This window comes from Pyrus communis, chromosome 11, assembly GCF_041283825.1.
Source record: "Pyrus communis isolate YQ-2024b chromosome 11, ASM4128382v1, whole genome shotgun sequence".
Classification (NCBI taxonomy): domain Eukaryota; kingdom Viridiplantae; phylum Streptophyta; class Magnoliopsida; order Rosales; family Rosaceae; genus Pyrus; species Pyrus communis.
Window position 1 is genome coordinate 27,164,801 of NC_142575.1, and position 19,260 is coordinate 27,184,060.

The 19,260-nt window shown below is 36.0% G+C and overlaps 2 protein-coding genes across 2 annotated transcripts; both read right to left on the minus strand.

The window, feature by feature from the left end:
• Nucleotides 1-3,845: 3,845 nt before the first annotated feature.
• LOC137742164 (NAC domain-containing protein 72) lies at nt 3,846-5,508 on the minus strand. The gene is made up of 3 exons (XM_068481947.2): nt 5,179-5,508; nt 4,802-5,070; nt 3,846-4,710 (listed from the first exon to the last, which is right to left on the minus strand). Exons 1-3 carry the CDS (start codon nt 5,357-5,359, stop codon nt 4,150-4,152), a joined length of 1,011 nt encoding a protein of 336 aa, XP_068338048.1. The 5' UTR covers nt 5,360-5,508; the 3' UTR covers nt 3,846-4,149.
• Nucleotides 5,509-14,718: 9,210 nt separating this feature from the next.
• On the minus strand, nt 14,719-18,436 carry LOC137742840 (ABC transporter G family member 9-like). The gene is made up of 4 exons (XM_068482787.2): nt 18,082-18,436; nt 17,127-17,898; nt 16,188-16,516; nt 14,719-15,652 (listed from the first exon to the last, which is right to left on the minus strand). The coding sequence occupies exons 1-4, from the start codon at nt 18,184-18,186 to the stop codon at nt 14,990-14,992; spliced, it is 1,869 nt and encodes a 622-aa protein (XP_068338888.1). The 5' UTR covers nt 18,187-18,436; the 3' UTR covers nt 14,719-14,989.
• Nucleotides 18,437-19,260: the final 824 nt, after the last annotated feature.

The window sequence follows — 19,260 nt, forward strand, 5'->3', positions numbered from 1 at the left end:
GCCCCTCTCATTTACGATTTTATTTTACCTATATATAGAGTAAATATATTTAAAGGTGCACCTCAAACTATGCAACTCAAACTAGATTCGAATACCTATTCTGGCACATCTTTTAACGTTTTATTTTAATTTTTTAATTTAAAGGCAAGGAGTTTACTGAAAATAACATATGGAATGCAGATAGGTACCTATTTGAGTCTCACACAGAATGTATTTTTGCCTAAAAAGTAAATGATATTGCAATAGAAACTAAAGCGAAAAAAAAATAATGTAATCATTTCATGATGAAGGATCAAGATTACAAATGTTTACAAAAGTAAAATCTGGAGTGAAGGCCGAACTATATGACTTGAAATGTAAATTGACTAGAAATGTAGAGAAAAAAATATAATTCTATCAAGATTTAAGCCTTGAAAAACAAGATAATGTTAGATGAGTCCACAAAGATCACTGATGTCAATTGGACATAGTACTAAACATATGCCTTTGAGAAGAAATCAGGGTGGTTAGAATGACACATCAACTGAATCATACATTCATACCACATGTGACAGAGCTGTAAAAGTTTTCGATCTCAAAGATCATAGGCAGTGTCTACTTTGTCTACTTCAAAGGAAGGATTTGAGATTGTAGTCGAAGAACTAAAGATGTGCTAAAGAACAGTTTAGTTGATTGAAAAATCACTCAAGGTTTTTTTTATAATCGTAGAGATTGAATTTGACTAAGGTAATCAGTTTGAAGGCCTTATGCTCTATTTATAGGCAGTAGAGAATGAACAACCTCGATCGTATTGCTAAGTTGAAGCAGGGGTAGATTGATCATTTGCATTGACAGTGAGTGTAATCTTAGGTATATGGCCTTTAGTGTCTTGTGGTGTTCGCATGATTGTTGTGGTGACGCCAGTGTGTTGGATGATGCATGCATATGCATTTAAGGAGGCAAGATATTTCCAAGTTTGATCGTCATCGTGGTAGGCACTCTTCGAGGATAACCCTATTTGAGCCCCGAATGGATTGAGATGGGACGGTCGTCCGAGTCCTGGATAGAATCTCAAAGCGAGCTTCCAAGTTGATGGGCTAGAATCGTACAACTTTGCATAAATAAAAATAATTTAGCTTTATAGCAGGTTTTTTTTTATTATATATATATATATATATAAATAAAACCTGCTATAGAGCTAAATTATTTTTATTTATATATATATTATATTATTTTTTTATTTTACATTGCATTTTTTTTTAACTTTTTTTTTTAAACTTTTTTTTTTTTTTTTAAAAGTTTATTTCTAAGATACAAGGAGAGCAAAGCCAGGTGTCCAAGTCATTTTTTCCATGCAACATACAAACACGCCATCAAGTTCCTCTATATTGTAGAAACTTGCACGATTAAAATTGTTCTACTTGAAGGTTTGAATCAAAAGCATTAAAAGGAAAACGATAGATAGAAAAGTCAAGGTGTCACGTTGACCACACGTGCAAGCAAAGAATCAAGGAATCAACGTTAACGGTCAAATGGTCAATACAAATATAAAGATTGGACACCTTTTTACCGGAAGAGGATATTCGCAGGCATCTGATTAGCATCTGATGTGAATTATCCTAAAGTAATTAAGAACAGCCACTCTTGGAAAATATCCAATCTTTTAAAGTAACCAAGGACTTAGCCATGCCGTAGAACTTGACGAACGGAAGAAAATTTCTCTCCTGTCTTTGATTAGTCATCGCTTTCATGCTGTTTCTTTCTTATCATTACCTTCAATGGAGTTGAAAACATATGTCAAGATAGATAGAGGGTACTCCATGATTTCACAAGTTAGTCCATCTTTGTTCAATGGTGGTAGGCAAACATGATTCGATGAGTCACATAAGTAAAATCTTGCTCCAATAGTATAGCCAATTGAATAGGCAAACTTTGTCTACTCTTCCTTGCCTACTTCGAAGTGAATTGTATATCGAACTCACATTTTTTTTTTTTAATAAAATATTCTATATGGTTTTTCAATGACGTTAGGTGGACAAAGAAGCCTACTGGTGCAGAAAGTTCATATAACATAGCTGAGTCCTTGAGTTTGTTCCATTTTTTGCACCGGAAAGAAACTACATCGTTAAAAATCCTTTATATTACAGAACGTTTTTTGCACCGATTACAAAACGTTGACAAGCACTCCTCATTTTGGTCTCTCAATTTCGACCAATGTCATTCATCAACTTAACAACCATGCCTTAATATTGCCCTTCAGTTTGAATTCCATCAAAATCTTTAGTTTGCTAATGTAGCTCATGAGTGGAGCCGACTAATCCAATTTGTTTTCCCCGCGTAGATTACAAATAAAAAACCAGTTTTTAATTTATGAGGACTAGAGGAAGAAGAGATCGGGGTGGGAGTAAAAGGGTTCGAAAGGTAACAGGTCGAAGGTTCGAAGGGTTGATGAGGAGGATCGACTAGTCGAACGATCGATGGTGTGGCTGCCTGACTGGTGGCTCGGATCTGGAGAACAGGTAGTGTCTGTGCTGCTTGGCACTTGAGTTTGGGTGGGAAAAATGATGCCCGAGTTTGGTAAAGAATAACGCACCGCGAAAAGGGGTTTCTTTCTTCTGCTGATTAGGAATTCTTGCCCTACAAGTTACCCTCATTCGATGAGGAGGTGGGCCCCTAAGTCTCAACGTGGCAAGTAAAACCAGGGGCAACTAGAGGGCTCACTTGGCTTCCTTATTGTTGCTACACGTGTTACTTTTGCTAAGCACCAAGAAGTTTGATTGGAATGCCACCTGTATGTAACTTGCATGTCCGGTCCACCGCATGGAAGAAAAACACCACACTACAACAGTACCGAAGCTTTAGTTCTACTTTTGAGGGAAAGCGGCAGATTTCATGAAGAAAGCCAAGTCGGCAAAAGAGGTTTCAGAGGCGTGAACATTTACGTGCAAAAATATATGGAGATATGATACTGCACTCGGAAATTCATCTAAATTACGGAAAAAAAAAAATTAAACTTTAGTTAGATTAAAATAAAGCACATTACTTTAACTACACTAAACACAACTATGCGAATACATTAAACCGCTAAAATTGCTCTAATTGGAAATCAGAATGCAGAGATAGCTATAAACAAAACAACTGATAGGGATGAAAATGCATTAAAAAGTTCAATCCGCATTATGTTTTAAAGCTTGTTTTAATTGCATTATGCATAGTCCTTTTTAAGGTATTTTTTAATCCACAGTATTGTCCTCATTTGAAAGGATCTAATTTGTTCACAGATACGAGATAAGGCTCATCTAATCTAACTGCCTCGAATTTTTGTATAAATTTACTCAAGTTTTAGGTGCTAAACATAGCTCCAACTCTTGAACCAAAATATGAGTTTTAACCCAAGCCTCATTTTGAGGCAAACTTAATCTTAAAATCCATTCTAAGTTAGTGGGCTGATCCACCATATATGCGTACGTTTTTTTTAGTTTTATATTTATAAATTCACTTAATCTAACGATTAAGATATAATATGATCAAATATAGCAATAAAAAAAATTCTAACTGTCCAAATTTAAATAGAACAATTAAAATAATTAAAAAAAAAATTTCATGTGTTTTCTATTTTACAGTATTTCAAGAGTTTCATAGTGTAGTAACTCTTAAATATTTATTAAAATCTAGTTATTTTTAAATTAACTTAAGATAGTTACAGAATTCTTTATCTTAAGAGTTACTTTAAAAAAATAATAATAATAATTCATTCTTCAATAATGCTTAAAAATTTAAGTCATAAAAATTAGAGCACTACTCTATTTGGTGAGAATAATCACTATTAGAATTTGACTTTTCAATATTATTGCACACGAATGGCAGATGCGAATGTTTGACCCGTTTATATCTGACAACTGGAAATGACATTCTATATTCTTAGATTAATTGTTGTACAAAGGTTCTAACTTATGCGTTCATTGAATCTGCGGCCGAAAACCGGCAAAAAGGACGACAAAGCTCCATCTACCCCTTATCATGCTACCCTTCCCAGACTACTTTTTTTTTATCTAACCCAACATGTTAGCCCAAAGAATCCCAGGTATTTACGGAAATGCACTCCTGCTTCATTTCTCTACCGAAATGCACTCCCTCTCTACCGCCCTTTTGACTTTCACTTTTTACTTTTCACTGCCAAAGCCCGAACCCGCCGGGCCGAACCGGGTTACAAAAGTTCTGAGAGTTCTGCTGGATGAATCCCGAGTTGTCCACCCGCCGGGTTCTGAGTCCGCTCTGCACCTCCTCCTCCGCCGTCTTCCCAACCCTCTCCGGCCGGGATTCCACGTGGCAGAGAGATGGGATTGAAGGGACAAACATGTCATTGTCATTGTAATTCAAATTCATCTGTCCTTGACCTTGGTGAGTCTGATTATTGAGACCGAGTTCCGGCGCCGAGTTGAGCCCCGCGAGACTCGCCCAGTCGAAATTCCCGGAACCCGTATTCTGAAAATTAAGCTTGCTGTCCTGCTGCTGCAGCGTCTTGAGCGAGTTTATCCGGGGCAGGGTGAAGAACCGGTCGTCGATATCCGGCAACCACTCGAGCCCGTCGTCGAGCTGAGAAGAGCATGGCGACGACGAGCCGTTGCTGTGCTCTTTGCCCGAAACGCTCGTTACGGACTCCTGTGCTGCCGCCGCCGCTGCTGAGCTGGTGCTCTTCTTGTAAATACGACACAAAACCCATTCATCCAACTGTAACCCAAAATTCGAATTCAATTAAATATCGCTCGAATAAATTAAATAAAAAACAAAACGGGGATTGAATCATTAACAAATTATTTACCCTGGAGCTGCCATTTTTGCGAGAGGGCTCGATGAGGCGATACTCGTGCATAATCCAATTGGTCTTGATGCCTTTGGGGGCTTTGCCCACATAGAAAACAAGGGCTTTTTTAATACCAACTTTTTTACCTTCAGTTGTTATGATCTTATCAGTTCCAGTGGCCTTCCAGTACCCAGTGCCGGCAACCCGATTGGGTCGCGACCCATTCGGGTATTTCCGGTCCCTCGGACTGAAAAAGTACCATTCTTTTTCACCAAATATAGCTTTGCCTGCAAAACCGACATCAAATTCGGTTCATTTTAGCACCAAATTAATCAATTCAAAAATGGTTAGTGTGATAAAACAGTAAAATAAAAAAAAATGGTTTTGGTTCTTACTTGGTAAAACCCATGGATCGAACTTGTAGAGATCGATTTCAGCAATTATTTGCAGATTGAATTGGTACCCAGCAACCTTGCGGCAGAGGTACTGAACCAGAAGCTCCTCGTCCGTCGGATAGAATCGAAACCCCGGCGGCAGGCTCAGCTGAGACAGTGGGTCGGTTTCCGGCACACCCATTTTTCTGGTCACAAATTTTAGAGCTCGAAACTGAATCGGGAAGATTTTAGAGAGAGAGAAAGAAACAGAAGAGAGGAATTTGAAATAAAACTGGAGGAGAGAGGAGAGAGAGTAAATGTTTCAGACCTCCAAATTCGCAAAATATTTTTTTTTTCAGTTTCCGAGATATGGCGGTTATATATAGCAGAGCAGGGAAGGGATGATATGTACGGTCGTTCTGTCGTGCTGCGGATGATTGGGGCCCACCGGAATACTCACCCGTTTAGAAATTGCCACGCGCCCCTTTGAAGTTCGACGTAATCGTGGATTCGTGCGATCGACCTTATCCGATAACGAGTAATATGGTCCCTGGGGGTTCGGTGCATGAACCATCACGAATATTACCGTGCTGACTCATCCCGTAACGGGACGCGTGTCGGGAGTAAACAAAATCTTCCGGAACCTTTTCTTTGGCGCGAAAAGGCAGGGGCCCAGGGTCGCAGCTTTTCTAGGGGGTGTCAGCCGTTTTCCACGCGTGGCTTAACCCACGTCGGTCAGAAAAACATGGGACTCGCGCTAACACGTGGACAGATCGGAGGGGAGTTAGGCTGGTATTTTGTCAAAAGATGGGAGGGTTGATGGGGAAAGACGAGGAAAAAGAGGTGTGGCGGTTTCGGGGTGGCATGAGAAACAAGGATTACATAATTTTGACACAAAAATTTAACTTTAAACTGTAAGATGTAATATAAAATTTATAAAAAGTTTTCTTAGCATTTTTCTTTATAGTATGCTACTACCAAATTTTTAAACACTAAATCATTAGTCATAACATATAACGAAATCTAACAGTTAAAACATTAATAATTTTTACTTGTTAATTCATCATTCATAATTACAGACGAAAATTTAACGGCTAAAACATTGAGAGGATAGACACTCCGAAGTATCATAACATTTGTTATAACAAGGAATTTTTAAGTGCACTCCAAAGTATGTTACAATCTAGAAATTTTTTATAGTTACAATCTAGAAATTTTTTATAGTTATATCATTGTGTTAGTTTTATATTATTGGTTGGTTTATTGGTGTACTTTGGATGTGCATGTGTCTGTTGATGAGGAATTAGGGTTTCTTCCACTCATCAACCACTAAGAGCTAGCTTACATGTATGATTAGATAGTATTTTAATACATGGGTTTTGGACTGTTTTTATTTGGGATTTACATAGGGAAGTGTTATTGGCACTCCAAAAATCTCATTTTACATTTCTCATAAGTGTAGTTTTCTTTTCTAATATAGAAAGTTTGAAATGTAGAATGAGATTTTTGAAGTGCTAATAACGATTCCTTTTATATAATATATATGTATGATTATTGGCAATTTGTTAAAACTGATGATGTGGGTTGGTCTAGATTTGAGAGGTGGAGAGGACTGGATTGTTCTTTATCTTTGGTATTTTCTTGTGATCTCAAACGTGGCCATATAACAACATATATTTGGGCACGTAGAGGAGGTTTAAGATTATTATATGACATGTGTTTTCTGTGAGGATCGAGTTTTGAAAAGTAGAAGAGTCGATGTTTTGTCTCTTACAAATTTTTACAAGTGTTTGTTAACTTTTTATCATGATTTCTATGATATATTTGATTCGATGATTGAAAATTAAAAGAAATAGGTAATATTAAGGAAACTAAATATATAGGTTAAATTGGCAATACTAAGGAAATTAAATGTGTATGTTAAATTTTGTAAATTAAATAACATGAAAGTTGACGATTAACGTGTTTATTTCTTATTGATGATACATTACTCAATTTGCAAATTTAGTCTATAAATTTGGGATCATTTTTAATCACTTCCTAGACTTCAGTGTATGCACCCTCTATACCTAATCATCTGCCGATGTCCTTTCACTTAATATTGAAAAAGCTACATTTAACGTAAAAGTTTGGATTAATTAGATAAAAGTGCCCAGTTCTACATCATGTTAATTAAACATTTGTGGGTTTTCAAATCATTATTCAAACGCTTTGAATTTTGATTAAGATGCTTCCATCTTTATCCGTGTTATTTTCTAATTTCCAACTCATCATTTTAAGTAAATTTTAAGAAAAAAAAATGAAAATAAGAGTTTTTTATGTCGAAACTCATCAGATCTAAAATCCCTAAATTTGTGGAAGAAAATAAGTTTGAAATTTTTATTGAGTCATTATCCCAATAATTAATTGTTATGAATTTATTATATCAAATTTTTAGTTCAAAGTTTTAATATGAAAATTTATCTTTTTTAAAGGATCATAACGTACCATTAGCTTGTAAGTACCAAAGTTAGGTTAATACACCGTACCAGTAGCTTGGTACATACTAAAACAAGAATTACATAACGTGCCAAACTGAGTAATTTCTAACGTACCAAAATACTAATACGTACCAAAATTAAGATTGTATAATGTACCAATTATGGTATGTTATGTTAATCTCTAATGTACCAAAATACTCATACGTACCATAATTAAGATTGTATAATACATTATGTTTAATACATATGTGCATTCATATATCATGTCCATATTTGGTACGTTATAGTTAATAGGATGTTAGTTGTATTTTTAGAATTTTGATGAAATCTTCTATTTGAGTAATGAAAAGTGTCGTTGGAAGTGAGTTATGGTATAATATACATATGTCCATTCATATATCATGTCCATAATTGGTACGTTATAGTTAATAGGATGTTAATTGTATTTTTAGAATTTTGATGAAATCTTCTATTTGAGTAATGAAAAGTGTCGTTTGAATATTGTCCTCTTCAAGTGCCTTCTCGTTGGCTTCTCCCACCATCAGGGTGGGTTAGGGTTGGTTTGGTATTGCTGTGCTTTGAAAAAAAGTTGCTTCTGCTGTGCTGTGAGAATAAGCAGCTGTGAAATAAAGCAGCAAAGTGTTTGGTAAACTTTTTTTGTAAAAGTGCTTTTGAAAAAAAAAAAAAGCAGTATTATAGTGTTTGGTAAACTTTTATGTAAAACAGATGTGAAAAAAAGCCTGTTTTTCAAAGCTGGGTTTTGCAGCTTCTTGTTTTTGGTTTTTTTTCACCCAAAACTGTGAAAAAAAAGCTGAAGCTGAATGTTTACCAAACACAAAAATAGCTCCTAACTTTTTTTGATACCAGCTTTTTTTAGAATTACCTCAGTACCAAACCAGGCCTTAAGGTTAATGTTGACGGTTCCTTCTTTGTTGGTTCTAATTTGGGTGGTGTGGGTGGGGTATTTCGCAACGCAGCCAGTAGCTATGCTGGAGGCTTTGTTCGCAAAATATCCCCTGCATTGTACCTAATTATGGTGGAACTACTTGTTGTTCGTGAGGGTGTTCGGCTGGCTACAGATAGGCTTTTGGATCACGTTATTGTGGAGAGTGACTCTTTGCAGGTGGTTCAGGCTATTGGGCATCGCATTCAGGGGTCTTCTATGATGGATCTTCTGGTGGACGATATTCATGCTCTCTTGCGGGGTTTTGTGGATTCGCAGGTGCGTTAAGTGCGGCGTACTGTTAATGGCGTGGCACATAGTATGGCTAAGTTGGCTGTTTCCTTTTCTGAGGATTTTTGTTGGTTTGAGGAGCCTTCGGACGTGATTGTGGAGGCCCTCTCTCATAATGTATGATTTATTATCCTCTTACTAATCTACTATCATTTCTTTAAAAATATATATATATATATGTAATTTTTGTTATTAAAAATTAGATTAAGAATGCCTAATCAAAAGTCTAAAAGATAAGGATATCTAATCTAAAAATTTCAAAATTGAGGCACCTATATCAAAACGCTCCTAGAAATTTAGATGAAATGACACATGACAAATGATTTGGGACAATATAGTGAACATACAATATAATTATAATAGTGAGTATAAATACACCTTACAAATTTAATCTAACTAGCATTACTGAAAAAAATAAAATGTGGGTCATCGGTTTCTGCCACGTGCAAGAAAGTATAGCGCTAGATGGCGGCAGGTGAATTGCTTTGTGTGGCGTTTAAATTTTGGACGGTTTTGGCTTTTGAAAAAAGGCATGAAACTTGTCACGCGAAAGAAAGATTCGGTACCTACTTTTTAGTTTTGCTGCAAGACACGACCTTGAGCTTGAACTTTGAATCACAATACTTAATAATTGTTCGTTTCAATGTTTAGTTTTGATAGATTTGACCAAGCCTCGTGGTTTGCAGCATATTCGAATCTTAAGTTGTGAAACTGACGTACCTGAAAGTCATACATGACGTATAACTAGAAATTTTTTTATAGTAAACGTGAACGCAAAACAAATTATCATTATGATTCGTCATTTGAAAAGATGAACTTTAACTTCAAACCTCTACAACCATATTTAATTATATATTATTTGAGTTTAATAATACTTATTCAATATGATGATCGGAAGTAAGAAGAAATGTGCAAAAAATATTTAAATAGTGAGATTTATGAAAACCTTTATCAAGCATTATCTCAATAGTTCTTTTTCCTTTTATGTTATTGAACGTGTGTCACACGTGATTTCAAAAGAAGAAGAAAAAAAGTGAGTCGTATATTCTTTACCACATTTAGTTATTTGGCTTGATACCATATGGTCCTTAGCCAATACAAAATGTACAAGTACACACGAGTAGATATAAGGATTAAAGCATAGTAAGATGTGACAAACAGTCCAATACATGATTACCATATGTTAATTGTCAAAAATGGTATTTTATAGAATCCAGACTCCATACTAATGCTTGGAAAAATATCATCAATCATTGGCTATTGAGCTAAAATTGTCTCTGAGATTGATATAAGTATAATTCCTCACTTTGGTTATGAGATTAAAAATCGATAGAAATGGTCTCTGAGTTTGTTCACCGAAAATCATATTGATCTTCTGTAAAAAAAATATGTCAACACCATCGTTAAATTGTCACGTGAGCGACCATGTGACCATCTTTTGATGGTTTATTTATTTATTTTTTTTTATCATATCAACCCCTCCTTTTTAGCCAAAACCGTTCATGAGGTTGACATCATTTCTTACTTTGGTCCCTGATAATGAAAATTGATGACAGTAGTCCCTAACTTTATTCATCGTAAATTGTTGTGTTCATTCCATATATCTACGTATTGCATGCTCTGATTATTTTATCTTTTCCTTTGGATATTAATCGAAAGTTTAAGACTTTGATAAGTGTAGTAGTAGATTGTCTAACTAATTTCAATCAGTCTCATTTGAAAGGTTATCTATTTCAACCCATCTTCTATACCAAAAGAGTCTGTAGCATGCAATTAATTTTAGGGTTATTTGTGAGAGTTCAAAATATTGTCTCAACCAAGCTTACCGTGATGATTCAAATTAATAGATTTGAACTAAGATTCCCATCATTAAAGGAGAAAAAAGAAAAGAAAAATTGTTCAATTAGTACGTACTTTCGCTCGAATACTCAATCTTAAAAAACTTAAACCAGATTAGACATGGAGTTTCACATTGCCTTGGGAATTCATTGACATTCGTAGTTCAAATCCAGACAAATGACACCATTTCGGCATTGAAAATATTATCAGTAAATGAGCATACATACACTGTTAGACTTTTTTTTAGCCTAACTGTTAGACCTTTTTTTAGCCTATCTTATCAGTTTTCTAGTTATATGCATCCTTTAACACCAACATTTTGACACTCAAATTCAACTTTGTAATAATAACGATAATGGGAATATTTGTAAATATTTTAATTTGACGATTTTCTTAGTTTTCAAATTGACAATTAATTGGGATCGACAATTACACCGTTGCTTAACCCTACAGTCTCAGTTATGCATGTAATTGAAGATTTTCAACTCCATATGCGAATGCAAGCTACCACATGTTAACTACATTGAAATATTTGAGAATCAAATAGAAAATGGAGAAGAAAGAGTAACTGAGAAAGATGAACTAGAGAGAATTTAGAGAGAGAAATATGATACTTGTATATTGACTTAAAAGAATGATGATTACACACTCTGTTTTTATAATAGAAAGCCTAATAACTCTAACCAAATACTAACAAACTTGCTAACTGTATCGCTAACTTGTACAACTATTTAACTAATTATCTTACGAATAATGTGGAACCCTTAATACCTCCCTTGATCTGCATCACTTCATTTCGCTGCTTAACATGAATATTAACATAGAAAACAGCCACTTTCAATTTGACAATAGCTCTACCTGCCTTCGTTTTCATTTAATTTTTTGGTATTATGTATGTGGGTTATTTTTCGTTTGCACTGGAAATATTTTTTTTTTTTTTTATAATTTTTGGATCTGGTGCATAAGTAAATCACAACATCGACTCGTTTTTATAAAAAAGGCATCATCTTTTGGGGATTAAGTTTTTTTTTCTTTTTTTTAATTTTTAAGAAATGATATTTCATTAGATAATTCTTAATTATACATCAAGATGTCTATAGACATCTAAGATATACCAAATAATACTCAAAAGAGAAACATGTAAACATTCCAGGAAAGCCTAACACTAAACCTTGATTGGCACCACGAATCAAATCCGCTTCCTCATATAACTTATCGTCTCTCGTCATAAAGAATATGTGGAACAATTGATGGATCTGTGATCTCAAATTTGGTTTTCAATGATCCAACTGCACATAAAAGCAAACATAAGTCTTGATTGACTTAGACAAAAACCATATTAGCAAATCGCAACGGAGCCCTTCAAATCGGTGATAGATTGAGCGTTTAGTCAAATTAAGATATACTGAAGGCATGATATCAATTGTGGACTTGGCATGAAGAATAAGCATAAAAGCACAGATAAGTAACTCATATCTCTTTTGCATGCAACTATTTCTATCGGCTTATTCAAAGGGCTGACTATTTTTTTATAACCCCATGGCTAAGTTTAAAGGACTACAAGAAAATCACAACAACAAAAATCACCAGAGGGAATATTATTCAACCGGAGGAGAAAGGCACAAATCCTTTGCAGCTCGTTTTCTTTCACCTTTGAGGATTAAGCTTTATTGCATTATTCTAAGACTAAGGTCATCTCCAATTGTTAATCCCAAATTTAGCCCCCCATTCCTAAATAATCCACACCAAAAATAGTGTTGGACTATAATTTTTTATGAATGCTGCTGAAGCCACCCACCTCTATCTCTAACCACCCGAAGTGATAGCTGACTCTCGCATAATTTATTTACTAATAAATCTCACACATTGCAAAGGCATTGCTTTTGGGAATTGCCAAGACATCAAAGTATAGTGGATGATGGAAATCAGCATATATGAAAGGTAATAATGGGCCGACTTTTACAGTTTGGAGGACACTGAAAGATTTGTGGCTTCGTATTAAAATCAATTGATAGTAGTCCAACTACTTATAAGCTTATATAAGGTATTTACTTATGAATGTGAATTCTCAATACAGCTCCTCACGTGTAGTAAAATTTCAAGTCTAACATGTAGACAACACAAATTGAGCGAATTGGAGCACGTGTGACCATTTGACTTTACTCATGAGACCTGCTTTGATACCATTAAAGAGTTGAGGTTTCACTATAAAACCAATGGGGCAATATGAGAAGTAATTCAACTACAGATATAAGATCATGTAAGATCCATTTTCCCATCAATGTAGGATTCATTTTCAAGTGAACCTGGATCCTACTGTGATATAAGTTTAAGGTACTTCTTTTTGTTGGGTTTATGATTCTTTATTTACCTCCAATGGGGCAGTGATGGCAAATGAAATTATGTATTCCTTCTAATCTCTTTTAGGATCATTTACCTTTCACCCGTGTCAAGTTGAAGACTGAAGTTAAATACATGGGTCCATCAACTGCACCTGAAATGGATGGTATGTATCTTATTTTCTATCAAAAGTATACAGACATTGTTGGTTATGTCTTGATACACATTATGGGAGGGGATATTTTTAATTGTACTATGGATGCCTTATTTCCAATACTGTTCGCTTATGAGTAAGAGTTTAGGCTAATCGGGTTCTTTAATGTCAATAGGCTCAAGAGAGTGCTTCTGTATGTCATCTCTGAGTTCCAGAGTACATTCGTCCCTAACAAAAGGACTTTATTAGACAATGTTCTTGCTGCATTTTAGTCGGTATATTGTTTGAAAATGAAAGGTAAATCTGGAAGAAAAAAATTGGTTTTGAAGCTGGATATGGCGAAGGCTTATGAAATATTTGAATGGTCTTTTTTTGAAGAAAATGATGCAAATTATAGGGTTCGCGTTACGAAATCAACAGGTGGCTTTAGAGGTGGTTAGAGACCATATCGGAGCTTTTAGAGGTGTTGTACCAATTAGAATTCCAAGTCTGATCTCTGTGTTAGCTATTGAACTTTACGTGATGGTTGGAATTTGCAATAGTTATGCTTCATTTTTGCCTCTGATCGTCGAATTGGATTCAGCTATAGCTATGCAAATGTAATCTGGAAAATGAGTGTTTTGCCGCAAAAGGGGTGTATGAGGACGAAGTTTGTCGTACGTTGCATTCTACGACAACACATTCTTGTGAGTCATATATCTAGAGGGGAAGTAGGGCTTCTCCTTCTGAATGGATGTCGACCCTCTATGGCTTATGGATAGTGTAGTGAAGGATTCCATTGTGGTGCATGAAGCCATAAGTTTTGTATTATTGTTCTCATTTGCATGAGTGTGCTTTGTTCTCTTTACTGAAATATTTTCCGATTCTTTATTGTTACGTACAATGTGGGATAACACACACACACACAACCATATATATATATATATATATATATATATATATATATATATATATATATTCAGAGTTTAGGGCTGACATACTTGTGGGGAACAACAATTAAGTATCAAACAAAGTGCTTCCCATGCATACTAAACAAACTGGAACTAAAATGAAGTAATACATAGTTATTCACAACCATGGATCGCGGTGAAAATTTTGGAACATGAAACTTGGAGCCCAAACAAACTCACGAACAATAGGGATGGAAGTTATGGTACACTACTTGAATAAGGAATTATTTTATTGCAAGTAGCAAGGAAAGATGGTATCTTGCTTCTCTAGATGGACAAAAGATTATTAACTAGAGGATACGGAAATTTTCTACAACAGTTGATTTATAGTATGTTTACTGAGTCTAGAATACAGATATTTAACTGAGGGATAATGTTAGGGAAACCAAAATTTTAAATCAAATGATGTGGTTGAAGTGTTGATTATTAACGTGCTTATTTCATATTGGTGACCCATTATTTGGTTTGTAAATTTGGTTTAAAATTTGGTTTTCCTAACATTATCCTTAATTGAGTCATGAATGGATAAACAGTTTCAGCATTTCAAAAAACAAGGCTTGTAACTGGCCCGAAAATACTATTGTCACAATATTATTCATAGATGTAATGTCAGAGTACACCAAATGTCTACATGTTCTCTACCCTGCTAATGAAAAACTCACACAAACTGCGTATCTCACATATGTCTCTCTAATAACTTGGGAAGAAAATATCTACCCAAAAGATCAAGAACTGCAAGTATAATCTTGAAGTACTAATCATTTGTGAACCTCTCTTCTGTCTTCCCTACAAACCAAACTAGCTTGTTATCTTTGATATATAATTAACTAAAAATCTAAGGGTGCTTCTTCTTTGTAACTCCAATCCTCATGAGAGCTAAATAACTGATGAACCTGTAACCCACAACCATAATGACCAAAGCAACCACAGCACTCGATTGTCCATCGAGCCCAGCAGATTTTATGGTTGGGAAATCTCCAACTGAGCAAACCCTACCATCACATGGGTAGGTCTCACTTTTCTTGTACTGAGAACCCAGAAGGAGCCTGTAGGAGTAGTTGCTTAGTGAAATGTATTTGATCCAAGAGATAAAAGCAGGAACATGTTGAACATAGTAGCCACCAGCAAGAAGAAATGACAACATGATGACTGATGCAAGAACCGTCGCCTTTTTCTGGTCCATCACCAAAGCCCCAAGAGCAAGCCCCATGCCTTGAGCTACTAAAACACTTAGGAGCAGAGCGAACAAGGTGTGGAAAAAGTTTCCAGCCGACGGTTTGAGGCCTGCCATCCAGTATGTTATGGTGACAAATAGGGTCGGAAGGACAAGTTCCATTGGGAGGTCAGCAACAATCCTCGACATGAAATAGGAGGAGAGTCTGTATGTGCCTGAAGCTCTTTCCTTTTCAAGCATCTTGCGCTCTGGTGGAAAGGTGAAGATTGCTTGGAAGAGAGGGAAGAAACCCCAAAATCCAGACATAAAGAAGAGAAGCCCAATCTGCACGTAAACACAGCCACAAAAGATTATCAAGTTGCTAAAAAATGGTTATAATTGAGAAGCTTAAGCATTGCTTTAATTAAGTGATAAATTATGTCGTCCTATGTGCATAAACCCAATTTTCAAATTTATTGACATGTCTATAAATCAAGTTAGTAGTAGAGATTTAGTACTATTTTTGTTTGGGTTTAATATGCAACCTATATTTTCCACTATTGTCCCAAACCCAGAAAAGGAACCACTTTTTTTTCACTCTGAATAATATCAATCAAAGTGAAGGAAGAATGTTAGTAGATCACAGTAGTGGAACCATATGTAATAAATCACATTACATTCGTGATCAAGTTAAGTTGAGTCACCAACTATTCATAATAATCGATGTAGTACACTGATGTGATCTGAAGATGTTTCACCGATATTACAAATGTGGTCTCCCTTTTAGCGGATCCTTATTAACACTAAAATCTTGACCTAAATTCCTTTGAAACTGGATATTGCAAATTCTTGAAAAAGGAAAGGATGGAATTTTTAGTACCTGATCCTGCAAGTGTGCAATATCAGATTGCCACCATAGTAGGCCAACAAGAAGAGCCACAGCCAATACCTGACCAATCTTGAGACCAGAGAAGGCCTCATGCCTCCTCTCTTTCATTCCTCTCCTCAGCAACACAGAGAATTGCTGCCACCAAGTTGTGGGCCATTTCCCAAACTTCTTGTCTTGTACAGATCCATCTTGAAATTGACTGGAGTTATTGGTTTCTTGAAGTTCAGTTTTCAATCTATCTAAAAGGTTATTCTTGTAGGCCAAGGCCAGATTCTGCTTCACCTTGCTCTTATTGTAAACTGATCCATCAGGTGCCATACCTGCAGAAAATGTAACGTTTATTACTTTCACAAAATTTCACAAACATCAGATGTCCACTTGCAAACACTCTTGCACAACACAATAGCTTCTTGGCCAAAATATGAGAGCAACTTTTATGACACAAGTATCTAGACTATCGTAGCTTTTAGTGTTTTTATAAAATGCTACGTACGTAGGACTATAAATTACACATTGCGTTGTATGATTGACACGAATTGCAACATTGTATACCTGTACCATATAAGTCTTTCTCCCAAAACCTACATGTATAGTTTGTAAACTTGCACACACGTGCATGACAGGCGTCTATTGCATTTGTAACATGTACACTTGCATGCATGTCCACTTCTAGAGTTGCAAGCAAGAGATTAATTTATGGAGATGACAATAAATGTTTTTTCTCATGAATTTTAATGATCAAAATTTGTCCCCCAAGCATATCTGCTGACAATGTAACAGACATTTCCAAGACATTGAATAGGTTTATGAGGGTCTCACCGATCGATCCTAATAGACTTCCTAGAAATTTACCCTAATTTGGAGTTCAAGCAATTACTTGACTGCTGAAATAAGTAATTAAACAGATAATTAGTCAAATTTGAAACATACCATTAGCAAGGTCCAACAGAAAATCTGCAGGATTCATAGCGATCACGGGAACATAGCTAATGCCCGAAAAATAATCCATAACCTCTGACGCCTTCCCAAAATACAAACAGTTTCCTTCCGATAACAACATCACCTTATGAAACAAGTAAAACAGCCTACTTGAAGGTTGATGTATAGTCATCACGATCGTCCTCCCACCACTTGCCAAATCCCACAGTGCCGATACAATCCGCTGAGCCGTCGTTGAATCGAGCCCTGACGTCGGTTCATCCAGGAAGAGCAAGCTGGGATTTACGAGTAGTTCTTGTCCTATACTAACCCGTCTTCTCTCCCCGCCCGAAATACCCCTCATGAACTGATCACCAACGGCACTGTTCTTGCATTTGGTTAATTCGAGCTGTGTAATCACTGCATTGGCTTGCATAACCTTGTCTCTCTTGGGTAGCGTGTTGGGCAAGCGAAGAAGTGCCGTGAAGACTAGGGTTTCTGTCACCGTTAAATGCGGGTAGAGAAAATCGTCTTGCGTTACAAAGCCGGTGTTTCTTTTCATTGTGTTTGTGAAGGTTTTGTTGTTGTAGGTTATGGAACCTCCTAGTCGGCCTCCAAGTCTGCCTCCGAGTGCGGTTAGGAGGGTTGTTTTGCCACTTCCGGAGGGGCCGAGCATGGCTAAGATTTCGCCGGGTTGAACTAGGCCGTTGACGCTGTTTAAGATCACTTTCTCTTCGGACTTGGTGCCCTTCTTGGCTTTGATTTTGTAAACCACGTCTTCGAACTGTGATTTTGATCGAAATTTGAAAACCCAATGGCTTAATTATGTAAATGGTATTAGGCTTTTTCAAGAAAAAAAAAATGAAAATAGGATCCTGGTCATCAATCTCGGGCTATTCAAATAAAAAATAAATAAAATGCTTAATTAATTTTTTAGTCCCAACCCATTTCCCCTATATATATTTACCTTCACTGTGACGGGTCGAATGGCATTCTTGAAGATACCAGGGGTTTCACTGTCGGGTCTTCTATCAGTCTGAGACTCTAAATCCACCACCATCCCTTGCTCCATGGTTGTTAACCTCAAGATCAACGAGCTTTCTCCCTCTCTAAAACCCTAATCAAACCACTAGATTTTTTTTCTGGTTTTTTGGGAGTTACGAAATGAAAGAGAAGATCAAATCAATAGCAGCTGGTTGATCTCTCTCTTTCTGTCTTCCTCTTCGAAACTATAAATTTCTGGGCAAGCTATACAGAGAGTGCATATATAATTAATATATGGAAAGAAAGAAAGAAGGAGAAAACTAATTAAATTAAGAGAGTCGATCAAGTCATGCAAGAGAGATGAGAAATAACAGACGAGCCAGGCGGGGCCAGTTTGATGGGTTCGCTTCTTCAAATTCCTGTTTAGTTTCCGTGATCACAGCTACATACTCTATTGTTTTCTGTTACACTGAGACAGCACGTGTTTATATATTGCATTAGATACCAGGCCAATCTCAACAATCCCACTACGACTCTACTTCTTATACCATTACGACTTCTATTTATCATTTTATTTTCCCAGAACGTATAGTCGAAAATTTACCAATGAGTACTTCACAATAATGCCAAATTTAACCACAATGGTTAACAAAATAACCTGTCGTCTTATGACAGTTTTGAATGGTTGGCTTGTGAAGTTTTCGTACATGTGGTAGCTATTTAGGGGTTTACTATGTTGTCTTGTTTTGAGCAAATTCACCTCCAGATCATTTTCTTGGTCACTGGAGTTTTATATCCAATTGGCACCTATGTATTGTTTGAAATGATTAATGAAATATCAATCTATCGTTGCTTGTCAAAAAAAAAAACCTTTTTACTTATCTTGTGTATACGGTGGAGCTATTTATATAGACTCATTTTGCTTCTCACACACTTCTCTCAAATTTTCGGTTGTATCGAATGAATTGATAAAAAAATAAATGAACAAAATTAACAAGGGTGTGTGGAGGTAAAAGGGGTGTGTGATACACTATCCTTTGTGTAAATATTCTCCCTCCGTGGTAATTAATTAAGTGAAAATATAAAAAGATTATAGCGACTTGTGTGGAGCACAAAGGAAAGGATTCTCTTCGGATCCCTTCCTCCTAATCCATCAAGTTCG

Bases quoted from the DNA above. Each gene is read 5' to 3' on its own strand.
- LOC137742164 (XM_068481947.2), bottom strand. From the start codon at position 5,359: ATGGGTGTGCCGGAAACCGACCCACTGTCTCAGCTGAGCCTGCCGCCG. The intron at 5,071-5,178 runs GTAAGAACCAAA...TCGGTTTTGCAG, and splicing joins CGATCCATGGGTTTTACCAA to GCAAAGCTATATTTGGTGAA. The intron at 4,711-4,801 runs GTAAATAATTTG...TTTGGGTTACAG, and splicing joins GCAAAAATGGCAGCTCCAGG to TTGGATGAATGGGTTTTGTG.
- LOC137742840 (XM_068482787.2), bottom strand. From the start codon at position 18,186: ATGGAGCAAGGGATGGTGGTGGATTTAGAGTCTCAGACTGATAGAAGA. The intron at 17,899-18,081 runs GTAAATATATAT...TCAAAATCACAG, and splicing joins TTCGACCCGTCACAGTGAAG to TTCGAAGACGTGGTTTACAA. The intron at 16,517-17,126 runs GTATGTTTCAAA...CATTTTCTGCAG, and splicing joins TCTGTTGGACCTTGCTAATG to GTATGGCACCTGATGGATCA.